We start from the raw sequence: 22,965 nt of genomic DNA, 5'->3' as shown, positions 1-22,965 counted from the left end.
CGATTTCAAATAGAGGTAATTTAAGCTCAACTATTTAAGGGACGTATATGCAATCAGTTCCTGTGACAAAGTACAGTTAACTACTGAGAGTTTCCTTGGGTACATATGGACTCTAGTCTCACTTCCATTCTATGTGTCCACAATTGAGTTCAATACACTATAGTTTAACACAGGTTTCCAGAAGTCAGATGAGCCCTTCCCTTCAACTGCCACTCTTACTAGAAGGTTATTAACTTTACCCTCTAGTAAATATGTCAGCATGAGGAAGTGACACAAAAGCTATCTTCGATATTAAGTACTAGTCTGGTGCTGCTCCTTTATGAAAAGAATAGTAAACAACAAATTGAAAAAAAAAATCCATAAGAAATCTCAAGTCCTGGAAATATATCCACTGGAAAAAAATCACCTTCAGTTTTTTCAAATGTATAATTTGTTAACATTGTTCCATATAGCAATAAACTATATGTTGACACAGATTAGATGATCCAGTAATAATTCCCACAGGCCAATTAGAAGAAAAAAAAACACTAAAAGTAAGGATACAATGTGAACTTGAATTTGGTATAAACAGCTCCAAAACAACAAATGTTCATGCTTCAAAAAAAGCAAAAAAACAGTTCAGAAGATAGGATACCATGCTACGGGAAAGCTGGTGACTTAGGTTAGGCAATACTTTTTAAAGAAGGATCATGGAGGATTCAGTTAACTTTCACACTTACAACAACAAACACAAAAACAGAAGGCACTACTGAATGAATGAATATTCCTAGTGTTTAGTAATACAGATGCCACTGAGAGATCTTTTGGTCATGACCCTTATGCCCATCATGTTTATCTGGTTATTCTTGATCACTAGTTTTTCCAAGATGCCGTCGCCTCAGCTGTGAGGTTACATTTCTTGGATAAAGAGAAAGAAAGGAAGACTTAAACAAAGCATTACATAATACAAAAGCATTCATGATCATGGCTGGAGTATTTAAGTCAGACTTTCTGACAGTGTTAAGATGGGTAAATGTAAAAACAAAATATTTGTCAAAATTCATTAAATAAACTTTCAATTTTACATTAACATATTGCCTTCATTATCTATTCTAAGTAAACAAACCAGCCTAACTCCTATTAATAAATTCATATCTTTATCTAATGCTTCCATCTTTTTTAACCCATACATATGATAGCTGAAATATTTTGATTTTTAAATGTCTTTTAAAGTTTAATTTGGCCCACAATCCAAGATGCAAGCAATGCAAAAGCATGCAATAAGCTTAGCCAGCTTTATTACAAGATCAATTTTGAACACCTGTTTAGAGTATCATAGCTGACAAGAGATATCTTTCAAGCAGTAAGTAAATAGTAAATGTGACTAGGCACACTCAGCTCTAGAAAAGCTGATAGATTTAGTCACACCACCTTTGAAAGCGAGTTGGCTAGGAACATGGTGTTTCAGCTGATCATCCCATCCCCTTATGCATTCAGGAATCTTCCACAGCTTCTCCCACCACCTTTCTTTTGTGAATAAACAGGAAAAAAGATGTATAAAGCTTTATTATAAAGAATAAAAAGGAAAAAAGAGAATTGAAAATACTTGATTATCACTTAACATTTTTATTTGTGTTCCATCAAAATCTAACAATCATGCCTTTTTTAAAAACATATATACAATATAAACTTTTCTACAACTAACAACTTTGCTTTCTTGGGAGAGGAGTTATATGAAGGAAGTAGAGAGTGTTCTTAAATCAACAAAAGATTACTGTCATGAGAATCTACTTTAGAAGAAGAAAAAATTGAAGTTGAAATCCTACAGAGATGGAGAAGGAAAAGAAAGAAACAAAATAAGCAAGCAATGAGTAGCAGGAAATTAACAAACCAAAAATGTGGGGTAAAGGAAAGAGAACAAAAACTCTGGGCAATTGATTTTTATATAGTATTTTTAATATAGTCCAAAATGTCATTTTGATTATTTTTAACATTTTCTTTACTGAAATAATTAATTCCTTTGGGAGGGATAGCAATGTATAAAAATACACCTAATAAAATATTCTTCTTAACTGAATCTGTAAAATTCCCAAGAAGTCCAAATTCAGAAAGGAGATAAAAACCAGACTAATGTGCTCAGAAGTGTCCAAGTTTCTGAAAAAAAGTAACAGTAAGTGTAGTATCATTTCTTAAATGTCTGCTTGGACTCTTCTGCAATACTTCTACTTATACTGACTACCTCTTCTGGCTCACTAATATTCTTAAACCATCATAGCCTTTAAAAAAATAAGAAAAAGAAAGGAAAAAAGTACTTAAATATAGCACAAATCTTAGATTTAAATAAATAAAATAAAATTCGATAACAAAAAGAATTCTAAAATCAATTATATTAGCCCTCATAAATAAATATACTATATATACTATTCTGGCCAAGGCTGAAGTTTCTCTCCGACCGCTAAGAATGCCCAATGAGTATTTAAACATTTGAATAAAGTGTTTTCGAGCTTTTGTTTATAGGCAAACTATTGATATATACTATTTGAAAATAATTCATCATTAAATGATGGCTAAAAACTCTCCTTGACATTTTATTAACTAAAACTGCAATAATAGACATTCCATCGTGATTCTGGCAAACAAATGTTAAAGAATGGTCAAATTTATGAAAATGATCTGAAAGATACTACACATTCCTTGTTTTTGCACCAAATTAGGAAATTGTTGGAATCACTAGCCGTGTTCCAAGATCTCTTACCCATAATTTACCCTTACATTATAATTGTGGGTTAATAACACTAGGTTAATTACAGGTTTATTTATTTTTTCTAGTAACTTGTATATAGTTATATTTATGTCACACTGAAAGATGTTATATATGTTCCTAAAACTGAGCCAAAGAATTCTAGGAGAGAATTAGCTCAGGAACTCACATTTTAACCTCCAAATTATTCTGCCTGAACAATAGGCATTAACTGCACTTAGAATATGACTTATAATAGCACATTTTCATAACTCAGTCTAAAATGAATGATCCAAAGGTCAGGGATTTAGGATATTGCTGTACTCCTAGCTTTTTGAACTTTGTTTGGCACATTAGGTAGGCAGTCAGTAAATGTTTGCTGAATAATAACTGAATGGATCTGAAAGAATTCAATAAGTTTCTTTCGCTATTTCCATAATATAAAATTTGTATTACTGCAGGTAAAAATCTTAACATTCACCTGCTTTTAGGTATACTGGCTCAATCTCCCACTCTTAAAGATGTAAAAAATGTCAAATGCATTTTGTTTGGAGTTTTTGAGACATTAAGGAACCTTCTTGAAGCTTTTTTTTTTGCCTTTTACTTCATGATGAGACTGTATTTATTGTTATAGCAAAGGACTAACAGTGCTCTAGGCCCTAGAGTTTAGGAAAACACTAAATATAATAGATTTTACAAAAAATTTTCTTGAATTTAATCCAAAAATATTCAAAACTTGAGATTTAGGGTTAGAACAAACCATTATATAAAACATGGTCACAGGAATCCTTAACTCTCTTATCAGTGTATTCTTTGTGTAGTTCTTACCAGTTTCTGGCTGACAGAATGTATACTGGCTGCTAGAGGAAGAACCCATGTTAAAGTCTTCTGGACTCTGTGCTTCTTCAACAATTATAGCTTCTTCTTGATTTCCATTTTCTTCTAACTTAGGTGGCTCAAGGGTAACAATATCGGAATCGTCACTGACAGTTCCAAAATAGACATTGTCTTCAGGTGACTTTTCTTCCTCTCCCTGAGGAATTATAATTTTAGAGACAGTAAATTCAATAATTACTTAAGGGTCTTAAATTTTTTACACAGTTCAAAGTATATAATGGTACTTAGGCAGTATGGTAATTTGGGCTTAAAATAAAAGATATGAATCCTGTTCAACAGGTAAAGATTACTCAATAGTAGCTTCATCTTTTAGTTTGAAAACACCATCCAACCAGTTGGTAACGCTGTCTCAGAATCATATCAAACTGCTGCCTGCCTATTCCTAGTGGACTGCAGAAGCTTCACAACCCAATGACCAAAGAAAGGAGATTTCTTATCAGCTCCATGGATTTATTTCAGCGAAACTCTGTAGTCAAGGAGCCCATAAAAGACTGATTAAATTTTCCTGATTATGAATGTAATAAACTTTAGCTATGCCATGTAAAAATCATTTAGCTATCTAGTTTTATCTAGAATTCAAGTAAACACGAAAGGATGAGATTTAGTTTGTTCTCAATTTTAAAAACTAACCTTCATTTTAGATATGAACTCCTTTAGTTTAATTTTTCAATATAATTCAAGAATGCAACCTATTTCCAAAGAAAATTATATTAGAAGTTAAATGAATAAGTCTTTAACACATTACCAAGAAATTACTTTTCTAAATTAAAAGATATCTCAATCAAGAGTTAAAATAGAAGCTAACTTTAACCTTAAAAGTGACCTATCTAGGAATCTCAAAATTTTCAATGAAAATTGTTCACAGTTCGAATAGAAACAGTATGCACACCTATAAATGGAAGCTTTAATTAGCATTCTCTAAGTTTATCATACTTCCACAGAGTAGAAAACAGGTTTACCTCAAGTGCTGATTTCGTTTCCTCCAAAGCTGGATAAGCAGTTTCTCCCACTAACATTGTGCAATTTTGGCTGCTCTCTGATATAAAGCAAAATTCAATTCAATTATACTTTACTACTCTGATAGTCTACATTTATAATTATCTGGGTACATAAAAGGTATTTACAATTTTTTTAAAGTGGATTTAATCAAATGACACATATAATTATAACCATCACTCTTCTGTTGCTAAAAAGATATCTGTATTTCAAATATAATTATTTCAATACTTGAAATTGTCAGGGTGTAATTTTACATACTTAACTGAACTCACTTAAAAGCTACTAAAATACAATATCTAAATAAACATAATCTCTACTATACAATACCAAAGCACTTAATCTAAGGTGTTTATAAAAATCTGTTAATATGGAAAACTGATGGCATATTTCCTGCATTCTTTGAGTTTATTCAAACTAAAGGTACCACTATTCTAATGACTGTCAATGCCTGGTAACACAAAAATCAAAACTATGGCTTCAAATTATGAATTCTTCACAATAAAAAATAGACTGTAAAAAAAAAACCAAGAACTTAAACAGAGAAAAAGATGTCACTATAGCAGATATTTTTTACAAGAAACTCCTCAAAGAAAAAATGTACAAACAAAAGAGTTCATAATATTATATTTTTAATAAAAAAGGCTGCAAAATATTAACAGAAGTTAAAAATATATAATAAACATAGAAATTTATGCATAGCAAAGAACATACACCAAATGTTTACAGCAACTGTCTCCAGATTAAAAAAAAAAAAATTATAGGTGGTTTAAAATCTTTTTGCTCATAATTTTTTCTATCATGAATGTTATTTCTCATATAATTTAACCCCTACAAAAAAAAGGGGGAGGGAACCCCCACTATCTTTATATGTTATATAGTCCCTAACAGAATATTAATTTGGAGGTAAGACTCCTCAACAAAAGTAGACTGGGGTCCAAGGATTCCTGAGGAAGTATGGGAATTTATGAGCACATGCATTCTTGAGAGAGACTACCCCCTAGCTTTCAGATTCTCAAAGAGATCTCTGACTCATGAAAGATAACAATCACTATTCAAATGAAATTGGTAATCAACAGGCTAAAAGCAAGATTAACAGGTACAATCTACTATATTTCTAACCTTGACACCTCTGCTGTATTCTCCTGAGGGGGAAATGTTCTATTTACATTTTTAGCAATTTTTAAAAAAAGTTTAAAAGTAATTTAAATATGAATATAAGAGTTTGCACTAATAAGGCATCATAATTCTTTATATAATTAATATGGATATCAAATCCCATAGGAAGTGAGATTACACATAATACACATGCAAAATGGTAGTTAAATACCATTTACCACCTCTAACAATCCCTTGTGATGACTTAATAATTTTGTATACCAGTAGTCTTAAGACTAGTAATATTTACTTGTTATATGTGTAGTATTAAAGAGTTACTAGGAGGTCCAAACGTACACTAAAGCTGCAAATAAACAAACCTCTGGGTAAGTTAGGCTCTGCAGGCCTGCCTACTAATCCATACCAAAATTCTAGTCCTTCAGTGACCTGATCATTTAGATTAGTCAGAAAAGCTGCCTACCTAGAAATAAGGCAAGATTCATAATGTCCCTCACACATCCTAGTAAGTAAGTGAGTAAATCAGATTTTTTAAATGTCTTACCTCCCTGCTCTAACTGCAATACTTGTAGCTCCTCTTGCTCTACAGATGAATACTCTGGGGTGAGCTCACAGTTGTCACTGGCTACACCATGTTCAGAATTCACCATCTCTATATCAGACCCCTAAGAAAAAGTGAAAATCAGTTATTTGTCTATCAGCTGCTCAAAGCTGGATTTGACTACAAGTAGATGCTTCCATTATTAAAAGTCCCAGATGTTGTCATACTCCAAGGGGAACAGTATCTAATCTATCTTTTGTTCAATTTAGTCCATAAAGGCCTATGGCAGGGAAATAGCAGAATAGTCAATCATAGGTTTAGATGCTAACAGAGAGAAGTTAGCTCAAAAGTTGAATGCTCTATTTTAACCACTAAGTAGATTCTGCCTCTCCCCATCCCCCTTCCTCAATTTTTCCTATAGTTTACTGAAACATGAAATCAAAAAGTCTGAGTTCTGATAAACATTAACTCAAAACAAGAGAAATTTTTAAAATTCATTAAAGGAATGGGTTTTGAATTGAGTACTAAAGAATTCTGAATATAAGTCTTTGGGTTTGTGGCAGAAGAATGGTAGAAACAGATGCAAGGTTAGGGATGAATCGGGGGTGTCAGGGGAGACCAATTCTGGCCTAAATCAGAATAGGGCAATGGGAAAGGAAAAGAAAACACATGTAAGAGACACTAGCAAGAAAGAGAACTTGATAACTAGATATGGAGGGAAGAGGGATAAAAGTACAGATATGACCTACTCTGTGACAAGATGTCTCTAACATAGAATACCCTAATGGCACACATGTCTAAGTGCCAGAGTGGTTTGCTGTTTTGCACTCACAAGAAGATTCCCAAAGCTGCCTTGCTTGTAGTTAATTATCATTGAAGGAGAAGTTGTTGCTATGGGAGTTGATCTAAGCTTTGTAGAAAACAGGTTAAAAATAGAAAAGTCACTCATTAAAAAAAGAAACTACCTCAAAAAAGAGAAGAAACCACCTCAAACTCAATTGGTATTAAATTTCGAAACTTCCCTGCAGAAAAAGCAATCTTTTTTTGTTAATATTTTTTTCTAGATGTGACTAGCCAGTTGTCTAAACCTTAAATTAACAAAGTAATTATAAAAAAATACCATTTAAAATTTTTATTAATAAAACGAACAAAAAAACTTTATTAAAAAAGAAGCTTGAAGGAAAAAAACAGGAAAACTATAGATAAATCCATTAAAACTCTGAATAGGTGATTTTTATCGCTTCCATTCATCAGTATTTTATGATTTTTCTATAATGGACATAATATTACCAGTGTGAGAAAATAAATTAATGTTTATTATGTGCTAATTCTATAACATCACACTTCTATAATAAAATTCACTTTGTGATAAAGTTCTAGCCATAGTCCTTTTCTTGTTAAGTTCTACTAATACATATCTAAGTGAAGCACATGTTCTCCATGCTTCTTTCTGTTATTTATCTAGTTACACATTCTTGGCCAAATTACTTAACCTCTCCAAGCTTTAGTTTTTTCAGCTATGAAATGGGAATGAACAATCTATATCAGAGGGTCATTTAAAATTATACGAGAGTGTAGGTAAAGCACAGGGCCTGACCAGTAATAAACTCAATAAATATTTGCCTACTGTCTCAAAGCTGAGGAAATAAGGTAGAAGATGCTGACTCATGAAGAGTTTTCAGCAATGAAGTTTAATATAAGTGGGAAAATGTCAAAGCTATAGACAATGGAACCTTATGCTTAAATGTAGAAAAATACTGGCCTTTAAAGCAGGAGTCCCCAACCCCTAGGCCGCATAGCAGGAGGTGAGAGGTGGTTGAGCGAAGCTTCATCTGGATTTGCCACTGCTTCCCAGTGCTAGCATCACCGCCTCACCTCCAAGTCAGATCATCAGGCATTAGATTCTCATAGAAGCACCAGTCCCTGGTGCCAAAAAGGTTGGGGATCGCTGCTTTAATGAACCCAGTTTGCTAACACTATAATATTACACATGGCCCTATAAAAAGTATTAAATAGCATACCTCATGATTGATGACAGTCCAACCACAAGATGAATCACTGTCACTGGAATTTTCAGACATTTTTCAAGTCTACAAATACAAAAACATATTGATATATTTTTTAAAATCCTATAGGAAGCACTATATGTGACCCAAGTATGAAAAGTGGCTTACTATCTTCCAGGTGAAACTGAGACAACCCACCCATGGACTTATCATATAGGACATGACTGCATACCTGCATAAACAAATGCAACCAAACTTCTAAGACAAAGATATCTTCGTGAGCTAGAATAGTCTAAACAGTCATATTGGTGGCATGAAGAAGAAAGCTGAGTCTAAAAGGAAATGTAGGACTTGGCCAACCAGAACTGAAGGGAAAGGAAAACCCAATTTAACTGTGTGAGGAAGCCAAGAATTCAGAGAATGGCAAACGGAGAACAGACAGCAAGAGTAAAAGCTTATGTTTTCAATAAACAGTAAGGTGTGAAAAGCATGGCTGAAGAAACCAAGCATGGGGAATGGAAGAGCTCCCAGGCCAAGCAAAATGTCTACTGTGTTGGCAACATGAAGCGATTTAAATTTTAAGCAGGAAAGAAACATTACCAATTTTTATGACAATAATCGTATCAGCAATACTTCAGTTGGATTAAAATAGAGGAAGAAAAAGACCAGAGGTTGGTTAGAAACTTGTGGTCATTGACAACCTACACTTAAGTCCTAAACCAGCATACATTTGTCACTCTACCCGGTTTATTCTCCCCTTTCTTTCTGAAACTCTTATTTAAACTTTAAAAACTAGCTTACTAAAGTGAATTGCATCTTACTGACTTTATTCCATAAATTTGTCTTAAAACTACTTCTATAATTGGTCTACAGCCATGTTCCCCTGAACAAGCCCGATCCCGTCTGGTCTCAAAAACTAAGCAGGGTTGGGCCTGATTAGTACTTGGATTGGAGACCACCTAGGAAAATCAGGTGCTATAGGCATAAAAAATAAAAAAATAAGGGACTATAAACTGACAAGGTCCTTGTAATCTGTGAGGTCAACCAAGGGTTGCCTAGCCTAAAAAAAAAAATACTTCTATTATTGCATATATACTGAAAACACATCAGATCCAAGTTGATGGTATTCTAATAGCACTCAACTGCAGACAATTTACTATGGAACCAGTATTCAAATGAGAAGAGGGCAAAAAATATAGATTTAAATCTTTCATTACTGATTCTGGAAACTCTTGTAAATTAATATTTTTAAAAGAGAAGATACAAAGACATGGTTGCTCACTACAACATAAAAGCATGTTTTAGATAAATTGCTCAAAATCTAAAGTAAGACATAAATATTGTGTGACTTTTAAGGTCATAGTAGCATTTTCTGATAAGTTCACCTGAGGTCATCTGACTGTTTGATTTTGTTTACAATTGATTAGGGCCCAGACAGTTTATAAATTTAAAGGTAAACTTGTAAAAAAATGTTATATTATAATGAAATAATTTCTTTCTGTCCAGTAGAGATTATCCAATCCCAAAGGCTACAGTCTAAATATCTTATAAGATTATAAACCAATTTTATAAATTACCAATTTTATTTCAGCATTCCTTATTAAACTGACTATATAAATCCCAATTTCTCATTGAACCAGTTTTCAAGAGTTTTTAAAAAACTTTTTGATGTTACTATTTGTATTTGAATTAATATTTGAAAATTATGGGTTGACATATAGAGCTATACAAAGACTGAGCAATTAACTTTGCAGGAGGAAAGAATGGTCAAAGGCTTTATAAATGAGGTTATAATGTTTTTCAGACATGTTAGTGTGTTTTTAAACTGAGTTAGTTGTCTAAATTTTAAAAGTGAGAGATCACAAAAAGTAAATTCTGGTTTCTCAATTTAAAAAAAGATGATGATGATACCAGAAAGATTTCTCAAGAGAACGGAAAAGCATTACAGAACAAAAGCAAAGGCAGCATGCACACCTGTCAGAATGGGTAGCATCAAAAAACTCCACAAATAACAAGTGCTGGCAAGGATGTGGAGAAAAGGGAACCCTTGTACATTGCTAGTAGGACTGTAAATTAATGCAGCCATTGTGAAAAACAGTATGGAGACTTCTCCAAAAATTAAAAGTAGAGTTCCATATGACCCAACAATAACACTTTCTAGGTATTTATCCTAAGAAAACAAAAAGTAATTTGAAAAGATATATGCACCTCTATGTTCACTGTAGTACTTACAGTAGCCAAGATATAGAAACAACCTAGATGTCCATCAATAGATGAATGAATGAAGATGTGGTATGTATATGTATATGTGTGTGCATGTGTGTGTGTGTGTGTGTGTGTATGTACACACATAATGGAATATTACTCAGCAATAAAAAAATGAAATCTTGTCATTTGCAACAATACAGATGAACCTAGAGGGTATCATGCTAAGTAAAATAAGTCAAAGACAAATACCATATGATTTCATTTATATGTGTAATCTAAGAAAAACAAAACAAATAAATAAACAAAACAGAAACAAACACATATAGAGAACAAGCTGATGGTTACCAAAAGGGAGAGTAGATTAAATAAATAATTTAAAATAAAATTTAAAAATCTCACTATTAAAAAAGTTTTTGAATATTTTAGGATGAGAATCATTAGTTGAAATAATTACCATTTAGTAACATAATTTTTTAAATTTGATTCATATTTTGAAGATTTTTTTTTTAATGGTGTGTTTCTATAGGAGCATTAAAGTGTACTCTGGTTGCAAATCAATGGGACACGGACTGAATACTGACTTACAAGGTAGACTGAAAGGAGTTATGATGGACAAATGAGCAAATAATATATCTTTTAACAAATTTCTAATATGTATTTATTACATAAACAATCCTACAATAGTTCCAGGGAACTGTTACAGAGCTTGCCTAAACAATGCTTATCCTAATAACAAAACCACAGATAACGGGTAGGGATGAGACTGGAGCATGAAGCATTTGAAGAAAAACAACCAACATGAGTCATTATTGCCTTTTCTTCCTTCTGGAGAAGGACGAAGAGAACAATTGAGATTAAGAAAAATACTTTCTGCAGACTAGAGAAACCTAAAGAAATTCATTTATCTTGGGTTATTTGACATGTGTTCTATCAATGAAGAAGAGGAAATAAAATACTGTATATAAATATATATAAAATTATATAATATATAAATTATATATAACTAATTTTTAAAAAGCAGCAACCTATTGTAATCCTTGAAGTCGTAGCTCTTTAGTCACTGAGCATCTATCTAGTGTATGCTAGGCTCTGTTCTTGGCTCTGGAAATACAGTAGAGAACAAGACAGACTAAATCCCTGCCCTCATGGGCCTTAAAAAAAAAGATGCAGAAAAAAAGAATATGAAAATTTTAAGATAGGCAATTAATCTATTATGAGTGGAGTGTTATAAGAAGGACAGGTATGAATCTTTAAAAGGGCATATATTAAGATGGAGAAGCAACTAAAGGGTGCTTGGACCTCTGGGATGCAAGGAATCAGTGCAATATTCTGTGGAAAAGATGAGCACTTACATTTAACCAATATCTATGGGGCAGAGATTAAAGGATAAAGGGAGAGACTAGGAGAAATCTGAGAAGACATGAAAGGTTTTTTTTAGAGGATTACATAACCAGCTTTTGAAGGGAAAGAGTGCAGATAACTCCCAGGTTTCTGGTTTAAGTGACTGGGTAACTAGAAAAACTTTTCTATATGCAACAAAAGTAGATAAGACTTTGACATAAAATTGGTTGAAGCCTAAAAAGCATTCTTTCTTCACCATGTGAAAGTTTCTCTGTGGGGGTTCAGAACAAGCCACATCAAGATGTGCCTCAGTGGTATGCAGATTAATTTGAGGAAGGCAACTTCCCCTGCAGGCTCAAGAGAAACTTCTGCCCCTCCCTTTACCTAGAAGAATTTGGAATTACTGGGCCTTACCCATAATGTGCTATTATCAGAGACAACTTCTTTTGACCTATCTATGGGTGGGGGGGAGGGGGGAGCGGGGAACGACAAACTTTTATTTACTAAATGTCTCTTTTTATCATCCTGCAATGACTATTTGAAACCTCAAGGTGCATTACCTCATCCCTAGCTCAGGATGTCTTATATACTTCAATCACCCTTTCTATCTCTGAACCTCTCTTGTATGTGGGGTTTCTGACTCTCTCATGTGGGGTTCCCATACATATGCATGTATTAAATTTGATTATTTTCTCTTGCTAAGCTGTCTCATGTCTATTTGATTATTAGATCAGCAAGAACCTTGAGGGTAAAGTCTGTTCTTCCCTCACATCTTCTTTCCTTTGCTTACTCCCATTCTTCTAACCTCCTTTAGCAGCCCATATTCTCACTGCTCCTCCATCTCACCTCTGAGACTTACATGCTTTATTTTCTTAATAACCTTCCAAACCTTAGAAGTTACCAGATCCAATTAGGGATATTTATCTATCTCCTACTCTTCTCTACATAATTTCCATTTAAATAGTTCTTTTAAACAGGTAGTTCCTAGCTTTTGCTTTGTAACAAAATACTCTAATACCTCAGATGAAATAAACATTTCAAAAGAAAGTTGAACACACTGGTAAATTGGGCCAACTTTAACATATCTGAATTTCTCAAATCAAAAAGCCCACTCTAATCAGGCCCCAGTTTAATTCTTCATTTACTTGTCTTGGAGGAAGGACAAATTTGTGATCTAGCCCAAATGAGAAAAAGATTCCTATTGGCTGTAACACCGAAGTAACAGTTTGGATAAGCAAAATTCAGTCATACTAAAGAACTCTCTTAATTCGGCTATTCTCAAAAAGTTGGGTATGCTACAATTAAAGCAAAATTTTAAAAAGTAAATTTCAAAGCACCACCCTGGATGCACTGACTTTCAAAGCTGCCATTGTATTTGAACCTCAAACTATAGCCAATGATCTTCCTAAAATCATAATCTCATAAGGTCATTCCTTAAAAATATTAAGATTTGTCATACAAACTTAAGGATAACGCCCAAAACCTTGAGTATCTTGTGTTTTTATCTCTAGCATTTTATCTTCTCCAGCAATTCTCTCTTCCCTTATCCTCTGCAATTCCCCTAAAAAGCTTGGTGCTTTTAACTCTGGGGATTTGCAAACTCTGATCAGTACCTCACCCCCTTATCTCAAAAACTTCTGTGCCCATCCTTCCTTTCTCAGCTGGTCCTTCATGAACCATTCCCTGACCCACCCCCAAAGACTAGTATTTTCCTAACCTACTTATTTAGAATGCTGTGCTGTGATTACCTGTTTACCTGCCTGTTATATTTTCCCAACACAAAACACAGTGCTTGACATATTAGGCACTCAAAAAAGAAAGATAAGCAGATTTCTGGGTGATGATGTAGTTAATAACCCAAGTCTAAACTGTTCCTCAAGGAACTCAAAACTCTGGAGGAACCATGGGGTTCCTCTCCCATTATTTTGACCATAGGTAAATGCATAAACCCTTTACATTTTAAGGGCTTTACTAATAATAACTTAGAAATAAGCAGAGTTTATGGGAAAATTACAAAAGTATAAAAAATCCTACAATGTTATAAAGCTAAGGGTCCTTTAAGAAAAGGATAAATCTAAGAAAAACAAACAAAAAGATGAGGATAAAGCCCTTTATTAGATTCAGGCTTTCTTTTATTCCTCAGAGTAGTTTCTTTACCCAAATCTCCAGTCACACATTTCTTTTTTAGATAACCACTTGTAGGTTTCTCAGGCATTTCAAATACTAAATCATCTTGCTACTGCTCTTCCTGTTTCTGGTATCTCGGAGATTAGTCTTAACTAAAAATAGCCAAAAACAATCTGGCTGCAAGGAAAAGCCACCAAACAGGTCAAAAATCTTAGATTTAGGAATAACTATATTTAGGATAATTAAAACTTCACCTCAATCCAAGTCTAACTCCTTATCCGTTCCTTCTTTCACATCCTAACCAACTTCATTATTCCCCACTTGAATTACAGTGACAGATAACAGATCTTTACTTGCAGTTTCAATTCCCCTCCAGTAACTCTTTTACAAGGCTGCCCATACTATTATCCTAAAACATAAATGCTGATCACTTAAATCACTCAATCGATTAAAATTTGTTTCCACTGCCTTCAAGATAAAATCCAAACTATAATAACAGCCTCCAGAACAAGAGACAATCATTTAAATTGACTCTCATTTCATAAAAAAAAAAAAACCTACGGAACATTTCTTAACAACATATAAGATTTTATCTGTAGAGATCTATGGAAGAGAATTTGACAATAAGTATTACAAACATATGGTTTTAATACAGAATATAGCACATACTGGTGATGTTAAGATAGAAATTTTTTCTACAGATTCTCACTTTGTTTATAAAGCTACTTACGGTAGAAAGATCATTCTACAATAGTATAATCACACATTCCCCAGCAGATAGGAGGCCTAAGGTTAATGTCATTTTAAATTCATTCTTTTATTCATCTGTTCATTCAATATTTATTGAGTTCTTAGCACATGCTAGGTACTGAAAATATACCAGTATAAAAAATAGACAGGAGTCTTATGTTGAACTTGATCTGAGCCTCATACTCTAGGTAAGCAAGGAAGGTTGAAAATCTCCCCATACTGTTTAATGTTCTGACAAATGGCTAACCGTAATGGCCCAAACAGCCCTCCCAAAATCTCAGATGAGACTCACTTCCATCCTTCCTCATGATTCCCTTGTTTACTTGCCTCTATAAAACCCTTCGGTTTCTCCTCCTTTGAGACGTTTCTTATTAGTGAACTTTCTCCCCATTGCAATAGGCTGAATTAAAATCATCTCAATGTCTTGTGAATTTCATCTTTCACACTAGAGACAACATGAATAACAGGTAGACTATACTACATATTTGATGGTGTATTTCCTACTATGGAGGAAAATATGGGAAAGGAGAATAGAAAATCCTGGGTTGGGGGGCTTAATTTTAAAAAGGATGGTCAGGGAAAGCCTCATTGAGAAGGTATATCTAAGCAAAAATTTGAATGGATAAGGAAATCATTATACAGTTAACTGGGAGAAGAGTGTTTCAGACCAAAGGAACAGCAGGTATAAAGTTGGGCCCAAGCCTATATCTCTAAGAAACTGCAAGGAGGCCAGTGTATGTAGGGAGGAGTGGCCTAGTAGGAAGGGATGAGGACGGACAGATAATGGGGTTGGGGACAGATCATTTAAGGCCTTACAGATCCTAAGACATTAGCTTTTTACTCTGAGTGAAATGAAGTCACAGAAGAATTTTGAGGAAAGGAACAAATGGTCACTCTGGCTGCCTTACTGAGACAGTACTGTGGGAGAGCAAAGAGCAGGAAGTCTATTTGCAAAGCTACCACAGTAATCTAGGTGAGAGATGATGGTGGTTTGGACCAGGGTAGCAGCAGGGAAGACAGTGAGAAATGGACAGAATATATATATATATATACACACACACACGCACACACACACATATACATACATATATATACATACATATACATATATATTCTGAATGTAGCGCCAATAGAACTTCCTAATATTTAATAAGGGGTACAAGGTATAACTCCTTGACTAAGCAAATACAAGAACTGAGACAGGAAGACTTCAAAAGCAGTAAGTTATAAAAGGAAAACTGGTAAACCAGTTTGGGGTGTGTTAAATTTGAGACATCCAAGTGGAAATGACAAGTAGGCAGCTGGAGACTGAATTTAGGGGACTGTTAGGGCCAAAGATGAAATTTTAAAACACTTTAGGTGGCAGATGGCAAAACTAATAACACAGCAACAACATTAATTTTACCTATAAAGTACAACCTAAGTGAATGTTACCTGATACGATGGTGCCCTCATCATTCCTGAGTAGCTACATTTTACTATGGAAAGGTAAGGTTTCCATCACTATATCTTCTAGAATTAGACATGATGAAGAAGAATGGGGGCATTATTCTCCCACATGTCTATAATTCCAATGTAAGCCAACCAATGGGCTGTCAGCAGTCCCAAAACTGTTGCTGTACTATAAATGTAATTGAAGATGCAAGTCCATCTTGATAGCTTTCAAAAACCTATTTCTATAACGCTTTTCAAAGGTTCTGAAACTTTCATCTCCCAAAAATATGAAAATGCCTACTTTAATTTAGACTTCACTTGAGAAAGTGAAGAGGATTCAAGATCCCAACTAATGAAAACTTTAAAATGTCCTATATACTCTTTATATTCTATTTTTTGTTCAATAAACAACCCTGCAAAAATATTTTAAATATTTTAAATAAGCCCATCTTGATCTGGAACATAAACATTACATTCATTCACTCATTCATTCAATATATACTCCTACTACGTGCCATGAACTATTCCAAGTGCTAAGGATATAGTACCAGGGTGAGGCCAAACTGCCGCTTGAAGGGCTTATATTCTAGTAAGGGACAGTGATACAAATAAGCAGAATATGTAGTAAGTCAGTAGCAAGTGCTGTGGAGAAAAATAAAGCAAGAAGGGGAAAACCTGAACACAGGGAGTGGAGTTAGGGATTATAATTTTAAGTAAGGTTGTCAGGGGAGGCCTACCAACATATAAGGGTAATTATTTCTCCACAGCCTCACCAATAAAGTAACAACCATCTTTAATTTCTGATGATCTCATAAGCAAAATATAAAATAAAAGACCTGTTATTTTAATCTGCATTTTCCAGATGACTTAGTGGGGTTATGCATCTTTTCCTACATTTATTGGCGATCCCTACCTCTTCTGTGAATTATTTTATGTTCATATGTTCACCATCATAATGGGCTGTCTTTATTGACTTGCAGAAGTTCTTTATTAAATTCGATCATGAATGAATTCATTGTTATACCTATTGCAAATATTTTCTTGTGCCATGCTTTGATTTTTAAAAAATATCTTCTATCACAGATATTAATTTTATGAAGTCAAATATAAAGGATGAATTGGGTATCCTTGATAGTATCTATCTATATATATATTTTTAAATTTATTATTATTTATGCCTATAGCACTGGGTCTTCCTAGGTGGTCTCCCATCCAAGTGCTAACCAGGCCCAACCCTGCTTAGTTTCTGAGGTGAGACATCGGGCTTGTTCAGGGTGGCATGGCCGCAGACCATGGACCATGGCTCCACTGGGGCGCGAATCCAGGACTTTCTGCGTGTAAAGCAGACATGCTAACCGTTACACTATGGAACCACGTCCTATAGTATCTATATTTTATATCTTGCTTTTAGATAGCCTTTCCTATTTCCAAGATTATAAAATTATTCTCATATTTTCTACTAAAACTTTTTCAGAGTTATGGTTTTTACATTTAGCTGTTTTATCCATTTGGACTTTTTCCCCTTTGGTGTGAAACAGAAATTATCCTGATTATTGAATATCCACACCTTTTCCATGATTTAAAAATGCTTTTTGTCATATAAGGTCCCATACATTTATCAATCAGTTTCTGTAGATGCCATTCTGATTCTACAGACCTATATTCCTATACCAACTACAATGTTGTTTTAATTACTGGTATTCATTACTTTCTATAATACCATTTTTCAACTTTTTCTTTGGTCCTTCCTTAATCAACTACCTTAAGCACTTACATATAGGCAGATAAAATTGATTGCTGGTTACATACAATACTTGTTTCCTTATTTCCAAGTGCCAGAATATTTTTTTCTTCCCATTCAAAAACTGTCCCTTAACCTTGAGAATAAGTATTCTGTACAATAAAGTCAAATTCCTTAGGGTGACATTCAATAGTTTCTACTATCTGGTTCTAATCTAGCTTTCAACTGATTAGCTTTTCTCCTGAACTATCTCACCTGGTCAAAGTAACCTACTTGCCTTGTGTCTTCTGAACACAGAATGGACAGCCCTACCTACATGCCTTAACTTAATCAAATGACACTTCCTGAAATGCTCTTCTTCCTTTCTTCTGATTTCCGTATTTGAGGATTAGCCCTCATCCAAGAAGTTATCATAGGCCACTGTTTCTGACACACTGATCTCTCCTTCCCCTGAAACTATAGCATTTGTCTTCTTTTTTTTCAATTAGAGTTGACATTCAATAATATTTTATATTAGTTTCAGGTATACAGCATAGTGGTTAGCCATTTACATAATTTAGAAAGTGATCCCCCTGATTAGTCTAGTACCCACCTGGCACTATACATAGTTATTAGAATATTATTGACTATATTCCCTATGCTATACTTTACATGTCTATGACTACTTTGTAACTACCAATTTATTCCAGCATTTACTTATTACTTCTTAGCATAACTTTGGTACTTCTTAGTATAATTTGCCAGATAGTGGCTTATATTACTTTTTTCCTTGAGTTACTTTACTAATTAGTATTAAACTTTACTAATTAGTATCAAAGCTCTGATAAAGAGCTCCAATTTTATTTTTAATGTCTTTATAATAGCATAAAATTTTTAATTGCTCTCCACTACTCAGAAAGTCATACAATTTATACTCATTAATCTCTCATCTCTAATCTCATCCTTTTATTCTATTTACAGTAAAAGACATGCAAGCATTTGATTTACTCACATCAGGAACTAAAGGATCAGAAATACTAATTATCACCAGGTCTAATTTCAGATCTAGCCTCATCCCTAAACTTGCCTGTTAAACTTACCATAATTACGAATATTTTAAAATTTTGCCTATTTTCAATAGGGACTTAGGGCCACTAAAATCACTAACTACACCACAATGAAGGGGTTGAAGTATAAAAGCTTAAGAAATCTACAATTATCTAACAATTTCACCCACAGCTAGATGTGGGAGGAGTAGTTGTCTACTCTTTGGCTTACTACTTACCCTGTGGTGTGATCCCTATTACTCTACTCCTTAGCTCTAAAACGAACTCTTACTGTCTACGGCCATGCTGATCCCGTCTGATCTCGGAAGCTAAGCAGGGTTGGACCTGGTTAGTACTTGGATAGGAGACCACCTAGGAAGACCAGGTGCTGCAGGTGTAAAAAATAATAATAAATAAATAAAATAAAACAAACTCTTACCAAAGCCGAAAAGAATCAATTAAGCTGGAGTTGGCTTCTTTATCACTTCATTTTACTTTCAGCAGATATGATAATACTCTTGTATCTATCAGGAGACCAGGCGTCCTGATGTAATACTGAAGATGATCTCAACAGATAGTGAGGTCTAGTTCAGATCTGTCCAGAGGCATTTTACTCTCTTCAACTGTGTAGCACAGGCAGCTCCATAAAAGCCCCATGCCTTAACCTTATCCCCAAACTAAACTTTGCTTTGTTGTGATGCCACTTATGTACATTAACAAGTCGCTAAAAAAAAAAAAAAAGGGCCCTACTGAACTCATTATCTTGTTCCTTGAAACTGTTAGTAAGCAGAGTTCACTAAATTTTCAAGCATCTTCTTTAAAAGGACCATTAATAATTTCTTTCTTTTTGATTTTAGTGTTAGAACTGAGCTTATTCTGAGCAGTTGGCTTAGGTCATTGAAGAGAGTTTTCCCTCACGTACATAGCCATAGTTAAGAATATAGGACCTCATAGTGTATATTTTGTGTAGAGTAGTATCTTCATTCTTGGTTCCATTTTATAATTCCTACCTCTACTTTCCCCTTGTTGCATTTTTCTCTTTTACTTTTATTACCTTGTTGCATTTTATCTACCTCTATACTGTTCCAACCCTTCTGGCAACAAGATAAATTCATTCATTCATATTCATTCAACAAATGTTTATGAGCACCAACTATATGGCACTGTTTTAAACCCTTTTATTTTAATTATTATCTTTTAGGACTCAAAATAAATTTCAAGGATTAGGCAACATGCAAAGTGAGTACGAACAGAAATAAAACATGCAGATAAGAGTAGAGAGGGCATTTCAGGCAAAGGGAAGTGCGTGTACAAAGGCAATCAAAAGCATGGGTGAAGTAAGTCCCCCTCAGTAGTGAAAGTACAGTTTATATTTGCTGCAAATTTTATTTAAATGCACCTGAAATATATTCTTCCAAACATTTTATGTAAGCATTGGGGGCAGGGGGGGTGGTCAACAAGTTTTCTTCCTTACATTTATCACTTAACTGTTTAACAAAATTTTTAAAAATTATTCAAATGACTTTAATGACTACATAATACATTATTATATTTATCATAGTTTATTTCCACATTAATGGATGTTTAGTTTGTTGATGGGTTTTATCATGATGAAATTTAGATGCAGGAAAAAAGTCATCTAAAACTAAGTAAGCATCTAATATTTATTGTCACTATGCTTTATGGTAATTTTGGCACAAAATCACATTTCAAAAAGTATTTTGATATAAATACTTCTGGAGTTAAATGGTGAGAAATGTGTCTCTTTCTGGAATTCAGAGGTCTTCAATCCTGTTCATTGTGGGAAGGAAGACCCTTCCACTATATTGCTTTCTTTTTTCCAAATAATCTTCTGATCTTAAGTGAAGGGTCAGTTTATACTTTTTTTTTATCGTCTACAATGTCGAACTTATTCCAGTCCCCAAACTCTGGCAATAAATAAACCTAGCTTAGGAGTGCCTGTATCCACTAGGCACAGGCCTTTATGCTGTGGGAAACAAAAGTACTACCCTAGGGAAGTTGATTCCAGGCTTAGTGGCTAGAATGGTCAGGTAAGCCCTTAATTTGAAAAAGATTGCGTTAAAAAGATTGAGGCTTTTTAACTGCAACAGCAGATAAATCTTTCAACATATTTTCTCCAAACAAAGGTCAAACTAAGTTGCTTTCCAAACAACATTCAGAGACAAAAGATTTGATAAACCATTCTGAATATAGAGCTAAGAGCTGACTGCCATCCTGGACACTCAAAACATAGCACAACTGCTTCCTATGATTGGTGTGAAAGGTAGAGAATGAAAGAGATGCAGAAAGATAAAGGCCACTTTCATGTAAAGTGCTTTTGAGTTAAAAAAGAAAGCAAATTTCATTGTTTTCCTTAACCTGCCTCCTCAAGGGAAAAAGGAATCAATTTTTTGCCAAACTGCATCACTCAGGAATTAAACTTCATTAAACTTCAGAAATGTGGTTTTGCTAAACACTTTCAGATTGATGCCATCTCATTTGCTTTGAAAGATCAGCATTATTAATATAAGGCTTCATAAAACTTCAAGCAAACCTGGTAAAAATATGGCTCAAGGCATGAAAACACCAAAGGGCTCAAAGAGAACAAAATAGTTTTATAATCCTGGGGTAAAGACAGTCTATTTTTTTAAGTCATTTTTAAGCTTTACACAAAACCTAAAAATCATAAAAAATTTACTATACAAAAATCAAAAACTTGTTTGCCAAAAGTCACTATAAATAAATATGAATGAAAATATCTGTGACATATGACAGTTTTCGAAGCATTTAAAATGTACCAGTAAGTCTACAGCCATATTACCCTGAACGTGTCTATCTTGGAAGCTAAGCAGGGTTGGGCTTGGTTAGTACTTGGATGGGAGACCACCTCGGAACATCAGGTGCTGTAGGTGTTAAAAATAATAATAAAAATAATTTAAAAAATAATAAAGGGTACCAATAAACAAATAAGAAAAAAGTTAAAAAATAGAACAGAAAATTTAGCAAGGAACATGAGTAAGGAATTACATAAGACAAAAATGGCTTATAATAGGAAAAGATGCTCAACCTTCTACCAAAAATACACAAAGAGAAAAATAAATTTAATGTCTAACAAAGATTATGCAGGTTAGGAGATTAAATACAGGAAAACAGGCACTGCAAACATTAGAAATATAGACTATTATCCTTTGAGTAATTTTGTAATAGCTATCAAGTTTTACAGGCAGATATCCTGTGACCTATCAATTCCATTTCATTGCTATGAATTTATCTGACAGAAACACTCACATGAGAATGAAAAATATATATATGCATATATAAGAATGGTTAATGGAACAATTTTTATAATAAAAAATTAGAGTGTAATATCTACCGAGTGAATTTATTAAAATATATATCTATAATTAATGCAGCCATTAAATAAAGTAGATCAACATAACTTGACATAAAAAGATATATTAAATGAAAAAAGCAAGTCAGAAAATATCATGTATAATAAAACCTGTGCTGAGTAGAGTAAGTCAGACAAAGACAAATGTCATATTATCTCACTTAATGTGGAATCTAGAGAACAGGATTAACAAACAAAAGAAACCACCTTGTAGATACAGAGAGCATTTTGATGGTTGCTGGACTAGGAGATGGGGGGGATAAGTGAAGGTGGGAGGAGATTAAGAGGCACAAACTGGTAGTTACATAATAGTCATGGGGATGTAGAGTACCGCATAGGGAATATAGTCAGTAGAATTGTAATAACTATGTATGGTGTCAGATGGGTATTGGATTTATTGGGGTCACTTTGTAAGTTATAAATGTCTAATAACTGTACTCCTGAAACTAATATAATAGTCTATGTCAACTATAATTGAGAAAATAAAAATGTTAAAAATAATAATTAAAAAAATGATCTTCTGACCAGTTTCTTCAAGACAAGTTAAAGGACTTAAGGGAGTCATATTAAAATGTTTACTATCTGAGGTATCAGAAGGTTATTGTGGAAAACTGACACTAGAGAAAAGACAGCATAACTTGGGGCTTTGATGAATCCACAATGCAGTTAATTA

General features: G+C 33.7%; 1 protein-coding gene and 1 pseudogene across 2 annotated transcripts in view; one reads left to right on the top strand and one right to left on the bottom strand.

The window, feature by feature from the left end:
* CCPG1 (cell cycle progression 1) overlaps positions 1 to 22,965 on the bottom strand; it is a 38,930-nt gene that overhangs the window by 10,976 nt on the left and 4,989 nt on the right. For both annotated transcript variants that reach the window (XM_039865529.1, XM_039865530.1), the window contains exons 2-5: positions 8,291 to 8,359; positions 6,273 to 6,393; positions 4,576 to 4,652; positions 3,548 to 3,752 (exon numbers count right to left, since the gene is read on the bottom strand). In XM_039865529.1, coding sequence (XP_039721463.1) covers positions 3,548 to 3,752; positions 4,576 to 4,652; positions 6,273 to 6,393; positions 8,291 to 8,350 — 463 coding nt within the window. In that variant the 5' untranslated portion in view covers positions 8,351 to 8,359. The remainder of the gene's footprint in view (positions 1 to 3,547; positions 3,753 to 4,575; positions 4,653 to 6,272; positions 6,394 to 8,290; positions 8,360 to 22,965) is intronic.
* Positions 9,141 to 9,259, top strand: LOC120604702 (uncharacterized; annotated as a pseudogene).

Source organism: Pteropus medius, unplaced genomic scaffold, assembly GCF_902729225.1.
Source record: "Pteropus medius unplaced genomic scaffold, Ma_sr-lr_union100, whole genome shotgun sequence".
In the NCBI taxonomy this organism is placed as follows: domain Eukaryota; kingdom Metazoa; phylum Chordata; class Mammalia; order Chiroptera; family Pteropodidae; genus Pteropus; species Pteropus medius.
This window is presented reverse-complemented; position numbering and strand designations above follow the sequence as displayed.